Genomic DNA, 14,241 nt, shown 5'->3' on the forward strand with positions numbered 1-14,241 from the left:
GCTCCCGACTCCCAGCTGCTCCGCCCTCCCTCGCACTTGGCCATATATGGCGACCGTGCGACGCAGGTGAGTGTGTCCTAGCTTAGGACACCCCCCGCGCCGCATGGCCACCAGCTGCTGCGTGCCTCCCGCCACCCGCCTGCCTCGCTGACCTACCGCCGCCGTGTGACCACGCCCCCTGCCACCGAGCGGCGTGGTCTCCGGCGGTCCAGCGCTGTGCTCACTGCTTCATCTACTGTAGGCTCCCCGTTTTCCTTGCTGTGTACCCCGTTTTCCTGATTGTAATTGTATTTCTGTATTAGGATTGTATTGTTTTCATTGTTGTCTCCTCGCCTGTCCCCCTGCTGACGCCCCCCCCCGGTCTCCTCGCTCCCCGCTTCCCGCCTCCGCCGATAACCACGCCCCTTTCTCTTCTGTGCCCTCCCCGCTCCCGCCTCCCAGCTGCTCCGCCCTCCCTCGCACTTGGCCATATATGGCGACCGTGCGCACGCGCAGCGGGCGCGCCGATTGTGCGCCGAAGGCGCGCCATAGGTAAGCCCGTCCGCGCCCAGCGCCAGGACCCCTGGCCCCCTCGGACTCCAGCCCACCCGCCGGACGTACGACGCCGCCACCCTCAGCGCACTCAACACCAACAGAATCCCGGGATGCTACCGAGCAACCCCGAGACGAACCCACGGACCCTTCAGCTGTCACACCTGCAAATTCTCCTGCATCCGGACCTGCCCCACTCCAGCGCCCGCCAAGCCGAACACCAGCAGCAACCACCTCAAGTGCATCCTGCTCAACACCCGCTCCGTCCACAGACACACCATCGAACTATGGAACCTCCTCGACACCACAGATCCTGACGTCGCCTTCCTCACGGAAACCTGGATGAACGACTCCTCAGCGCCCGACATCGCCATCGCCATTCCTGAGGGCTACAAGATCACCCGAAGAGACCGCGGCAACCAGACTGGAGGAGGCATCGCCATCATCTACAGGGACACCATCCGCATCACGACCAACACCGACGACACCCTGAAATCCGCCGAACACCTGCACTTCCAGATCCACACGGACCCAAAAACCACCCTCAGAGGCACCCTCATCTACCGACCCCCGGGACCACGCACACAATTCAGCGAAGACATCGCCGACTTCATCTGCCCGCATGCCCTCCCCTCTGCTGACTACATCCTCCTGGGGGACATCAACTTCCACCTGGAGAACAACAACGACCGCAACACCACCACCCTGCTTGACAACCTCGCCAACCTCGGACTTAAACAGCTGGTGACCACCCCCACCCACCTCGCTGGACACACACTCGACGCCGTCTTCTCATCCAGCAAGGACATCATCTTCAGCCACGCCACCGGACTCCACTGGACGGACCACAGCTGCGTCCACTTCAGCTTCAGAAGGACCACGATCCACCACCACCAGCAACAGGTTGCTCGAAGAAACTGGAACAAGATCACGGCAGACCAGCTCGCCGCTTCCCTGAGCCAGCACCCTCCCGCCAGCTCAGCGAACCCCAGCCAGGCCGCCGATAACCTCACGAAGTGGATCAGCAACTGCGCAGACGACCTCGCCCCACTGAGGACCCCACCCAGCAGACCCGGCAGCAAGAAGGCCCCATGGTTCACTGACGAACTCAAGAGCTCCAAAAAGAACTGCCGAGCCCTCGAGAAAGCCTGGAGAAGGGAGCCAACACCGGACAACATGACCACCCTCAAGCTCGCTACCCGGAAGCACCACCAACTGATCCACGCCACCAAGAAAACAGCATTCAAGGACCGATTGGACAACAACGCACACAACTGCAAGGAACTCTTCAACATCGTGAAAGAGCTCTCCAACCCCAACGCCGGAAACAACGACATCACCCATTCGCAAGACCTCTGCAACTCCCTCGCCTCCTACTTCCACAACAAGATCGCTGACATACACAACAGCTTCAGCCCACGAACAACGCTCCCCACGACCACACCAACGCCCCCCACCACCACCCTCAGCGCCTGGACCCAGATCAACACAGAAGACACCATCTGCACGATGAACTCTATCCACTCCGGATCTCCGACCGACCCCTGCCCCCACCACGTCTTCAACAAGGCCGACGCCATCATCGCACCCCACCTGCGGGACATCATCAACACCTCCTTCGACACAGCCACCTTCCCTGAGAGCTGGAAGCACGCCGAACTCAGCGCACTACTAAAGAAACCAACAGCGGACCCCACCGAACTCAAGAATTACCGCCCCATCTCGCTCCTCCCGTTCCCAGCCAAAGTCATCGAGAAGACCGTCAACAAGCAGCTGGCCGCCTTCCTCGAGACGAATGGATCCCTCGACCCCTCACAGTCAGGCTTCCGAGCCAACCACAGCACCGAGACCGCCCTCATCGCTGCCACAGATGACATCCGAGCCCTGCTGGACAACGGTGAAACAGCGGCCCTCATCCTCCTAGACCTCTCCGCGGCGTTCAACACTGTTTGCCACCGCACCCTAGTGCAGCGCCTCAGCGACATCGGAATCCAGGAGAAGGCACTGGATTGGATCATCTCCTTCCTCGCTGGAAGGACACAGAGAGTCCGCCTACCACCGTTCAGATCGGCAGCCACAGAAGTCATCTGCGGCGTTCCTCAGGGCTCCTCGCTCAGCCCCACCCTCTTCAACGTCTACATGAGCCCCCTGGCGGCCATCGCACGCCAGCACAACCTCAACATCATCTCCTACGCCGATGACACCCAGCTGATTCTCTCCCTGACCAACGACCCCGCCGCCGCCAGAACCAACCTCCACGAAGGGATGAAAGATGTAGCCGAGTGGATGTCGACCAGCCGCCTGAAACTGAACTCAGACAAGACGGAAGTCCTCATCCTGGGCTCCTCGCCCTCCGCCTGGGACGACTCCTGGTGGCCCCCCGCCTTAGGCAACGCACCCAAACCGACAAACCACGCACGCAACCTGGGCTTCATCCTGGACTCCTCCCTCTCCATGACCAGACAAGTCAACGCCGTCTCCTCGTCCTGTTTCAACATCCTGCGCATGCTACGAAAGATTTTCCGGTGGATCCCCACCGAGACCAGGAAGACGGTCACCCAGGCCCTCGTCACCAGCCGACTGGACTACGGCAACGCCCTCTACGCCGGAACCACCGCCAAGCTCCAGAAAAGACTCCAGCGGATCCAGAACGCCTCAGCCAGACTCATCCTCGACATCCCCCGACGCAGCCACATCTCCAGACACCTGAGAGACCTGCACTGGCTTCCCGTCAACAAAAGAATCACCTTCCGTCTCCTCACCCACGCACACAAAGCCCTACACGACCAAGGCCCGAGCTACCTCAACAACCGCCTCAACTTCTACGTTCCCAAACGCCACCTCCGATCGACCAACCACGCCCTCGCCGCCGTCCCCCGCATCCAAAGAGCGACAACAGGAGGAAGGTCCTTCTCCTACCTGGCCGCCAAGACCTGGAACACCCTCCCTTCCGACCTCCGCATGACCCAAGATCACCTCTCCTTCAGGAAGAAGCTCAAGACCTGGCTGTTCGAGCAGTAGCCCCCCCCCCCCCCTAGCGCCTTGAGACCCTCTGGGTGAGTAGTGCGCTATATAAATGCCATGATTGATTGATTGATTTGCAATGGATACAGTCTTCGGTTCACCAGCCCTCCTCCATCGATTCCTCCGGTCAGCTCGCTGTATCAGCTGCGCGAGCTCCAGGCGGAGGCCGATATCCTGTTAAGGAAAAGGGCGATAGAGGACGTACCTCTGTCTCAAAGAGGAAGAGGTCTGTACTCCCGGTTCTTTCTGGTCCGCAAGAAGGACAAGAACGACTTCAGGCCCATTCTAGACTTGCGACAGGCAAACAAGTGGATTCGCAGAGAAAAGTTTTGCATGCTGTCGTTGCATCAGATTTATCCTCAGTTGCAACAGGGGGACTGGCTGTGTGCCATAGACCTACAGGATGCATACTTCCATGTGCCCATTGCACACAAACACAGGAAGTTCCTGCGATTTCAAGTCGGCACCAATCACTATCAGTACACGGTACTTCCGTTCGGGCTGAAGTCTGCGCCCAGGACTTTCTCGAAGTGCATGGCAGTGGTAGCGGCACACCTGCGGAAGAACAAGTTGTTTGTCTACCCGTACCTGGACGATTGGTTGATCAAGGCCTCCTCCTTCTCTGAAGCTCAAACGCACTTCCGGAAGACGTGCGTTCTATTGAACAAGCTGGGGTTGCACATCAACATGTCCAAGTCTGTCCCGACTCCGGTCCAGTGCATTCAGTACTTGGGTGCCTCCATCAATACGCTGTCGGCAAGCGTGTCTCCTTCGGAGGAGCGACGATTATCACTCCTTCGGAAGGTTCAGGCTCTCATGACCACTCCATCTATGACAGTGCGGACGGTGTCTTCGCTACTGGGATCGATGGCCTCTTGCATCTTCCTGACGCCACATGCGCGGCTGCACATGAGACCGCTGCAGGAGTGCTTGGAAGATCAGTGGGACCAGAGGAGAGGATCTTGGGACGACAAGATACGACTGTCTCTGCATGCTCTTCAGTCTCTGAAGTGGTGGTGTTCAGCGGAGAATCTCCTCAGAGGGGTTCCCTTCCACAAGGACATTCCCACTCAGACTATCGTTACGGATGCTTCTCTCCAGGGATGGGGAGCGCACTCCGTAGACTTACAGATTCAAGGGACGTGGTCCCCGACGGAGTCCACGTACCACATCAATTTCCTGGAACTCAGAGCTGTTCACTTGGCACTGAAGGCTTTTCACCCGTCCTTCAGACCAACTCTCTGCTTGTACAGACGGACAATACGACCACGATGTATTACCTCAACAAGCAGGGGGGCTCGAGATCGCGCACTCTGTCGCAGGAGGCGCAGGCGATCTGGCCCTGGCTTCTGGCCCGAGGACTGACGATAACGGCCACCCATCTGCCAGGTGTGCAGAATGTTCAGGCAGACGAACTGAGCAGACTGATTCAGGAAAACCACGAATGGGTCATGAACGACGAGGTACTAGGAGAAGTCTTCGCAAGGTGGGGGACTCCAGACGTAGATCTGTTCGCCACCGCCGAAAACAGCAAATGCCGAGACTTCGCCTCCAGGTACTACCAGCAGGGGACGCTGGGGAATGCGTTATGGATCGACTGGTCGAACAGCTTTCTGTACGCTTTTCCACCCATTTCCCCGATTCCGACGGTTCTCATCAAGCGGTCCCAGTCCAGGGCACGGATGATACTGATTGCCCTGGAATGGCCCAGACAGTGGTGGTTCACGGACCTGCTTCACCGGTCTCTCCTTCCTCACATGAAGCTGCCGTGCAGGCCGGACCTTCTCACGAAGTTCGGGGGGCGGATGTTGCACCCCAACCTCTCGTCTTTGAGTTTGGCGGCATGGCTCCTGAGAGAGTGCAATATGGCCATCTGAATCTCCCAGAGGATTGCATGGAAATACTGAAGGAGGCTAAGCGACCTTCCACTAGGACTTCTTATGCTTACAAGTGGAAGAGGTTTTGCATCTGGTGCAAGTCAAAGAACTATGACCCTACGACATGCAAGGAAGATGTCATCCTTCCATATCTACTACATCTGGCGCAGTCTGGCCTTAATGTCCATTCCATTAAGGTTCATCTGGCTGCTTTGACTGCCTACAGGAAATGCCCTTCACAGACTTCCTTCTTCCAGATCCCTGTGATCAAAGACTTTCTGGAAGGCTTGAAGAAAGTATTCCCTCCTGTCAGGCTTCCTTCGCCTTCCTGGGAATTGAATATGGTGCTGTCCAGATTGATGAAGGAGCCTTTTGAACCTATTCATAAGGCTTCATTGCAGCACCTGTCCTGGAAGGCGGCGTTCCTCGTGGCCATTACATCGGCCCGCAGGGTGAGTGAAATTCAGGCGTTGTGTTGCCAAGAACTGTATTTCATGCTGCTAAGGTTGTTATGCGTACTCACCCTAAATTTCTTCCCAAGGTTATTTCTGATTTTCATGTCAACCAGACTATAACTTTGCCTACGTTTTTTCAGAATCCTTCATCTCCAGCGGAAAGGTCTTTACATTCCCTGGATGTGAGGAGGGTGTTGAAATTGTATCTGGATAAAACCAAAGATATTCGTAGGTCAGACCAATTGTTTATCAATTATGGATCAGTCATGACGAGTCTTGCTACCTCTAAACAGTCCATCTCGAGGTGGATTGTGTCCTGCATACAATTGTGTTACCAAAAGGCTAATAAGACCTTAGGGGGCAAACCTAAGGCTCATTCCACCAGGGGCAAAGCTGCCACGACGGCTTTGCTTCGTAATGTTCCCATTGCAGAAATCTGCAAGGCGGCCACTTGGAAGTCGGTCCATACCTTTGCTAAGCATTACTGCCTGGACACTGATGCCAGGGCAGACGCTCAGGTTGGGCAGGCTTCGCTGCGAAATCTGTTCGCACAATAGTGGTGTTATTTCTCGTTTCTCCACCGCCGCTTTGGTGTGGGGATGGGCTTGCCATTCTATTCACTAGATTATGACTATACACAGAGATCCCCTACTACAGAAGGAGTAGTTTCTGTCCTGTAACTCCAGTTCTGTAGTAGGGGTATCTCTGTTATAGTCATAAGCGCCCGCCCTCCTCCCCGGTGGAGAGAGATATTCATGTAAGGAATGCCACAGGTCTGGCGTGTTACGCCTTCAAAAAGAACTGAAAGTAACTGGGACCTGCAGTGCATTCTGGGATACTGTGAAGTTCTGGAAGGTTCTCTTAAAGGCACAGTATCCTATTCTGAGCCACATAATGGCAGCCTATGGGGCTTGTCTGTCCAGGTTCTCCTCTCTATCATTCCAGAGGGTGTTTGCTGTTAAAGCAAGGGAAATCTGTACAGGCTTTGCTGTTTTGTGGATTTTGTGCTGGAATTTCTAGTTGAAGTACTGGACAGTGTAGCTTTTATAGGCTGCATTATCTGTCTTTAAATTCTCTCTTAAATGTCTGTGCAGTTCTGCATTTTTCGACACTGTAACTGGGGGACAGTGGGGGGTATCGTACATTCACCCTCTCACATGCTCTTTTAGCCTTAATAGTAACTAATAGCACACTGCTGCAGAAACACAGTACACCTCAGAATTGGTCGCAATACCGAAACTTCCAGTTGACGCTCATCGACCGACAATAGATGATGAAAGAGGTTCATGATAGGGGATGTAGAAAAAGGTGGTCATTGGTGGTCCCTATTGGGGTAAAATATAATGCAATAAGGTTTGCACAATGTCTCGTGTGTTGCCTGTTTGTTTCACTTGGCGATATACTCAAGGTAAAGATGTTAAGCATATCTTACGCATCATGTGTGCACATCCAGGATTAATGCACTTTTTCCCCACTTGCTGATTAATAAAAACCAATAGATAAAGAAAAAATAAAACTCGCCCCTTTTGGTACAGAGCCCAGTCAATGAAGCTGCTGTAAACCTTTTTATTTCTAATTTGAAACCCCTTATAAGCTTCATGTATTTATTTCAATACTGTGCAGTATCATACTTCAACAAAATGTAAATTGACCCTGTATTTTTTTCATTTGTAACAAACATGATCAATTATATTTACTCGCTGGGGTGGCCGAAACCGCTGCTGGATACCATTCACACTGTTTTAACCAAATACAGGAGGGGTGAGAGGACAGGAAAGAGGAACATCATCATCTTGCATCCCATGGAAGCTGTTCCCTCAGCACTGCAGTAAATAGACAACAAGTATTCAACTCCACATAATTCAACAAATTAAGTAAAAGAGACACAGATGCTGGACAGAATGTAGAGAAAATCAAATAGTCACCCCCAGTCAAGAGATCTGGGTTAAATCCATCATTCTTTTGCTCGCCATACCCCCCCAGTTTAGACCCAGCCATATGCAAATCAGTCTTGACCCTGTGCCTCATGGGAACAGTGCTGCCCGAACAGCCAAGCCAGGTATTCCCTGGACCGGAAACAAGCATCCTGTGACCGGTTTTGGGGCATCACCCCTCCTCAGCCATTCTAGCTTGAATCCAGTGTCACAGTGAGCCCGGGACACACATCTGGGCATACCCGGCGCACTTGGTGCTAGAAAGCAAAGGAGACACAGATGATGAACGGAATGCAGAGCTAATCAAACATTCACCCCCAGTCAAGAGATCGGGGTTAAATCCATTGTTCTGTTGCTCACCATGCCACCCCAGTTTAGACCCAGCCATATGCAAATCAATCTTGACCCTGTGCCTCATGGGAACAGTCCAGCACGAACTGCCAAGCCAGATCATCCCTGGACCAGAAACAAGCATCCTGGGACCGGTTTCGGGGCATCACCCCATATCAGCCAGGCTAGCTTGAATCCAGTGGCACAGTGAGCCCAGGACCAACGTCTGGGCATACCTCGCGCAATTTGGTGCGAGAAAGCAAAAGACACACAGATGATGGATGGAATGCAGAGCAAATCAAACAGCAAATCAAACATTCACCCCCGTCAAGATTAAGTGTCACATAATCCATGCCACATAATTCCATTACACACAACACATTTAAACTTCTCATAATTACAAGCCACACAATTCAACTATACACACTTCCACTCCACATCATTCAAGTCCATGCCACATAATTGCAAACCAAAAAAAGTAAACTTCACAAATTTCCACTCTGGTCCATGCCAAATAACAACAATGCACATTAATACACTCCACATCATGCCACATAATTCCAGTCCGCATAATTTCACTCAACGCTATACAGTTCAACGCCACACAATTCTCTTCAACACATTTCCATTCCACACCACATAGTTTGACAACAAACCACATAATTTAACTCAACAATTCAATTACACACTACACACATCCAATCCACACCTCAATTGCACATCAAGCTACACAATTCAACAGGACACCACATAATTCAACTCCACTACATATCGCTCCACATCACAAAATACCAGTCCACATAATTACACTCCATGACACACAATTCCACTCCACGTTATTTCAGCACACTCAATACCACATAATTACTATCCACATTATTCCATTGCACACACAATTCCACAACTAACAATTTCAGCCCAACCCACATAATTCCACTCCACACCACATACATGCACTCACACCACTTGGGTAAAAGTCATTGTCATTTACAACACCAATAGCTCCAACTCCCGCAAAAGCGAGACCTATTGCTATTTCCAGTGCCTGCTGTTGTACTGCAACCAATACACGTTTAGACCTAGGCACCTTAATCTTGACCAGCAGCGCCATCTGCTGTTCAGCCTTAAACACTTATGTAGCTCTAATAGTTCCCCTTTGTTTTGAATATATTTGGATCCTCTAAGGTGTCTCGGAATAGTCTTTTTATTTTTAAAGGCTAATGGACAGAACTACATGGCGGTAAAACAACAAATTATCACTGTAAGGAAATAGAAAACAGATTCATATGCTTCTTTCCTCACGTAAAGGAAAGTTCTTCAGCTACATTACACCAATTGTGACTGTTTAGAGAACATGATGGTAACAGGCTAACCGCTTGCAAGCAGCTGCCCTGAGGTGAACTGCGGCTTCCTGTGTTCCTGTGTAGCCACCTTTTTGTTTTGGTTTTTTACTGTCACCCTGCCCCACAACCACTCAAAACATTAATTTCTCATAAAACCAACCAGTTGTGCAGCCAATGCCCACCCACTTTCCTGCAGCAGAGTTAAAGCAAGCCCAAGGCGGCTACAGTGCTTAAATGTAAAAAAACAAATAAAGTGCCAGGGCTCTCGTCAGGAGTCCACTGCTTCGTTCACCACACCGTGCCCTGCTATGCTGCCAATAATAGTAACACAACTACTAACCATCACACTTTTACAAGTGTGACAGTTCAGACTATTTCAGGCCCCCAAAACTATTATAATGGCTTGGGCGGCGCGTAATAGTTAATAATTCAATATGCATTCAAAATGTCTAACTGTTGTTGTGGTACTCGCTACATTAACCAGGCAGTGCCACCTTTTGGCAGACTGTAAAGCTCTGGTGTTGACAATTTAGTGCCGGTGCCAAACACATGAATCCACCGGCTGAAATTAAGCCCTGCGGACTACCGTCTTAGAACATCCTTTTCTCCACTCGTTACAGTTTACTTAGTTGCTTGCCAAATAGTCATCTGCCAGCAAACACAAGATGCCATCCCGAGGTCCAAGGCACATTTTGATCTTACTGTGCGTATTTTTGTAATGCATGCCCCACAAAGTGACTAAATCTCTTCAACCGCACCCAACCAAGCACAAACACCCACCCCATTGCTTGTGACTCCCACAGTTCGACAAAGACTTAAGCAGCCTAAATCCGCGTGTCACGCAGATGTTCAGAAGCCAACTTCATTAATGTGTTTTGACACCTCCTATGTTAACATATTTGCACCTTTCTCAATCCTCGCCTGCTTCTGGTTACAGAAACCAGTTTTTAAAGGGGACCCTAAAATTAGCCTGCCTTATAGTTGTTATAGGCATGTCCCCAAACTATACATCTGGTCCTAAAAATGTATTCCTCAAGCTTGAGTCGTGCATTTTAAATGCACCCATGCAATTGTGTAACCCCCTCCTTTTTCTAATCAGCCAGGTTTCAGGCACCTCTTCTGGTCCTAAAAACTTTTTTTTTATATAGTTTATTTTCTACTACACCTCTCCACCTATACTTATAAATGATCCAACTATTTGGAGTATCTGGTGCCACTGATTGAATGCCATACAAATTGGATGAGGCTTATTGAACTATGAAGGACATTGAATTAGTTGAGAATTACTGTGCCTGTTGGTAAATAGTCTTTCTTTCAATCCATCTCTTGACAGCAAACCCCCAATTGACAAAGACGCAGACCCCAACGAGAGCTTGATGAATCTGATGAAGAAGATGTACGATGAAGGGGATGACGAAATGAAAAGAACCCTAAACAAGGCCTGGTCCGAGAGCAGGGAGAAGCAAGAAAGAGGGCAGATGGATTTCTGAAGTGAAGAGACCTGCCTGCAGCTGAGGCTCCACTGTGCAAGTGATGCAAAGATCTGAGCTCGGACTGTTGCATTGCCAGAAAATATACCTTCAAGGCTCTTTGTTTCCAAACCGCCTAAAACCATTAATTGGGGCAGGCGGTTGAAAGAAAAAAAGAAGAAACTCGTCAGTTTGTAACTTGCTGATTTCTATTTCTGTGCTTTCTTGCATGAATGTCTCAGATTGGTTAATAGGGTTGTGCAAAGATTAAGCAGGCATTAGTGGTCTGGTGCCAGCCAGGCTAGGAGGAGAGGACACTGTATGACTGATATGGCTGCTATTGGGTTTGTTTATGTGCAATAACCTGTTGGCTTATCTCGAAAGATCAGCTTTTTTATTTCTAAACCTAGCGAACACATTTAAACGTTGTAGGTATACACTGATAAGTATGTTTTTAATTTTTTTCTGTATACAGCCTTTTCTTGTCCAGCATATTTAGGTGTGATCTTTCGACAGTGCAACTGGAAATGTATTGTCTCAAACGACCTAGGTTTTTACACATGGCTGGTATTCTCCTGTCATCTAGCTAATGCCTGCATCTACGAACTGTAAACATAAAGTGATTTTCTTCCATCTCGAAGATGTGCTACTCTGTTATGGTACAAGGTTTTCACATCCACCCTGCTGGTCCGCACCATCTTCCAGCTTTCACATCTTGCTTGTCGTTAAACCAAAGTTAACTACAAATGTTATCGAGTAAGAGTTAACCGAATAAGGCTGTGCACCACATATTGTGCAGTGTCTTAACCTGTTAGCAGAGGTGTAAAAGAACGGACCCTGCTGAATTTATGAGCTTGAGCTACACCCATCCAGGGCAGTGTAGTCAATGGTTGAAAACTGCACTGTGTGCATACTGTTTTTAGAAGGATGTGGCTAGAGCTACTTTAAGAAAAATGGGAATGTCCAAGAATACAGGTGGCATATGGAGAGAGAAGGGAGATGGGGTCACCAGTTATAAGATGCAGGCATGCAGAAAAGTACTTTTTTAATTTTTTTATTTGTATACAAAGGACGAACATATACAACAGTTTGTTAGTTAAATTGGCAAACCGGGCAGGTGCTACTGGTGCGATAAGTGTGGGGGTGTGCAGAGTTGTTATCATTTAGAGATGGATGAATGAGGGAAGGCGAGAAGGGTGGGAAACCGGTCCTCCTGAGTTGCGAGTTGGGAAAAGGTAACTGGCCTCACTTGGTGAAGATGTGGCTTGTTAACCTGGGTGCTGTTTTAACTGCTTGGAGGTGGGTGCTGGAAAAACAAAGAGTATGGCATACAGTGTGAAGGGGGCAGATCGAAAAACGGTACATAGCCAAGTGACCAGAAGATGTGACAACAACTAGATGGTAAAACGCCAACACCTATCCGCAGTTGCATTAGGACAGTTGCTTCCAGCCGCAGTTGTTGTCCCCGTCTGCTTCTTTATCAAGCTGCTGTCAAAAAGGAAAGAATGTTTGTGAAACTTCCCCTTCCCGCTCCCCCCCCAATGTGGTTAGCCATCCAACATCACGGACATTTAATTATGCTGCCAGTGCCAGTTACCTCCGAGCAGCTGTGCCTAGGGCAGAGCATTCATGCATGCATTAACCTCCCACCACTTATACCACTGAGATTCGTACCTTTTGGCAAAGAAATGCAATATCCCATCGTTTACATGATTAAAAATTCTCGTTCATGAAATGGATTTGAGATTTTTTTTTTAAGAGGTTTCAGAAAGTGTTAGGCTTTATTGGAAAAACCATAGTGTGAATTGGGGGGAATGGTTTGTGCTGGGTGTGCTTAGGGATACTTTGTTCTACATATGTAAATCCCACTTCGTAGCACCGGGGCATACATCACTCAGTGGATCCCTTGGTTGAACATTCAAACACCTGGTACTTTTATTGTTGTTGAAAGATGTGCAATCATTTGTAGGTCTCGCCTAGGCAGCACGCTGTCTCGAAGAGACATGTGGTGTCTAGGTATGGACTTCAAAAAAACGGCCATCTTTTTCATTGGTTCCTCTTACTGTCCTTTAGACATGCTGGCTTTTCATTGGTGAATACACTTAGTAGTCCCTCCTTTTGTTCTGTTCTGGAGACTGCCCATGCTACATGGATCCTTTTACTATGGGCCATATGTTTTCCTGCAATGCACTACTTTGTCTTTTGTTATGTCCTCCCAGCTGCTCCTAGTTCACCTATTCTTCCCAGAACACCACCTCCTGCCCCTGCAGCTTTTTTGTATTTTGAGCAGCGGCCCCTCTCTCCCTCTCATGGGCTGCATCTGCCTCCTCCGCCTCCTCCTCACCCTCATTAACGATGTGAGGAGGAAGCTTTCACTTTAGTAACACAGCAACATTTCGCCAGTGTTAATTTACAAGTGCCTGCAGCATGGAAACGACCTATAGAATGTGCGCTGAGGCAAAGTATGGAATATGCGAGTTTCCGAAGCCATATTTGAATCCCACACCTGTTAACCTTTTAATATCCCATTTGATGCACTTCCTCAAATGGAAAAGTCTGCTGGTTTGGTGGACTTCCACTTAAGGGTTTGGCAGTTAAAAAAAATTCGGATTTTTATAAATCAAGATCCCCGCATTCAATGTGTGCTGTGTCATAGTTCTTTTTAAAATTACTTTCTCCCCACCCCTTGCTTGTTTATTTAAAAACATCAAAACAGCTCTTCACACAAGTTTTTGCGTTTTCCTTCCTAACACATTTTACTTAAACAGGACTGCAGCTGCACCTCATCTTAATTTTTTTTCCAGCCTCACAGTTGGAGCAACTGTGACTAATAAATGTTTTCAGGTCTCGGCTAGGCAGTGCGCATGCGCATGCGCTGTCTCTCTGAGACTTCAAGTAATCTATATCGGGGGTGAAACTCCCGGGTAAATTTTCCTGCCACTTGCCATTTGTTAACTGTGGCATTGCTCTTAGCAGGCTTCTGGTTGGCTGTGGATGCATAAGTCACTTCCGGTTTTTCCGGAAGCAGCACCGCCTAACCACAGTTTTCGTCCGCTTTTGTGTTTTAATTGTGTCCAAGGGGAACTTTTTTTTAGGATTTTTGGAGCCCAGCACGCTCACTTGCATGATTTGATGTGTATAGCATGCGCACGTGGCCTGCTTTCATTTAAGTTTAGTGGCACAGAGAAGGGCTTGTTCCAACGGAACGCTGTTGTGGCAAAAGGTAAAGTGCTTTGATGTGTATAGCGCGATCACTGTGCCCGCTTTCATTTAAGTTT

At 49.5% G+C, this 14,241-nt stretch overlaps 1 protein-coding gene across 1 annotated transcript in view; it reads left to right on the forward strand.

The window, feature by feature from the left end:
- CACYBP (calcyclin binding protein) overlaps window positions 1-12,698 on the forward strand; it is a 79,179-nt gene extending 66,481 nt beyond the window's left edge. The window contains exon 6 of the mRNA XM_078641936.1: window positions 10,828-12,698. Coding sequence (XP_078498062.1) covers window positions 10,828-10,984 — 157 coding nt within the window. The 3' untranslated portion in view covers window positions 10,985-12,698. The remainder of the gene's footprint in view (window positions 1-10,827) is intronic.
- The last annotated feature ends 1,543 nt before the right edge of the window (window positions 12,699-14,241 follow it).

This window comes from Lissotriton helveticus, chromosome 1_1 (assembly GCF_964261635.1).
Source record: "Lissotriton helveticus chromosome 1_1, aLisHel1.1, whole genome shotgun sequence".
NCBI classification, from domain to species: Eukaryota; Metazoa; Chordata; class Amphibia; order Caudata; family Salamandridae; genus Lissotriton; species Lissotriton helveticus.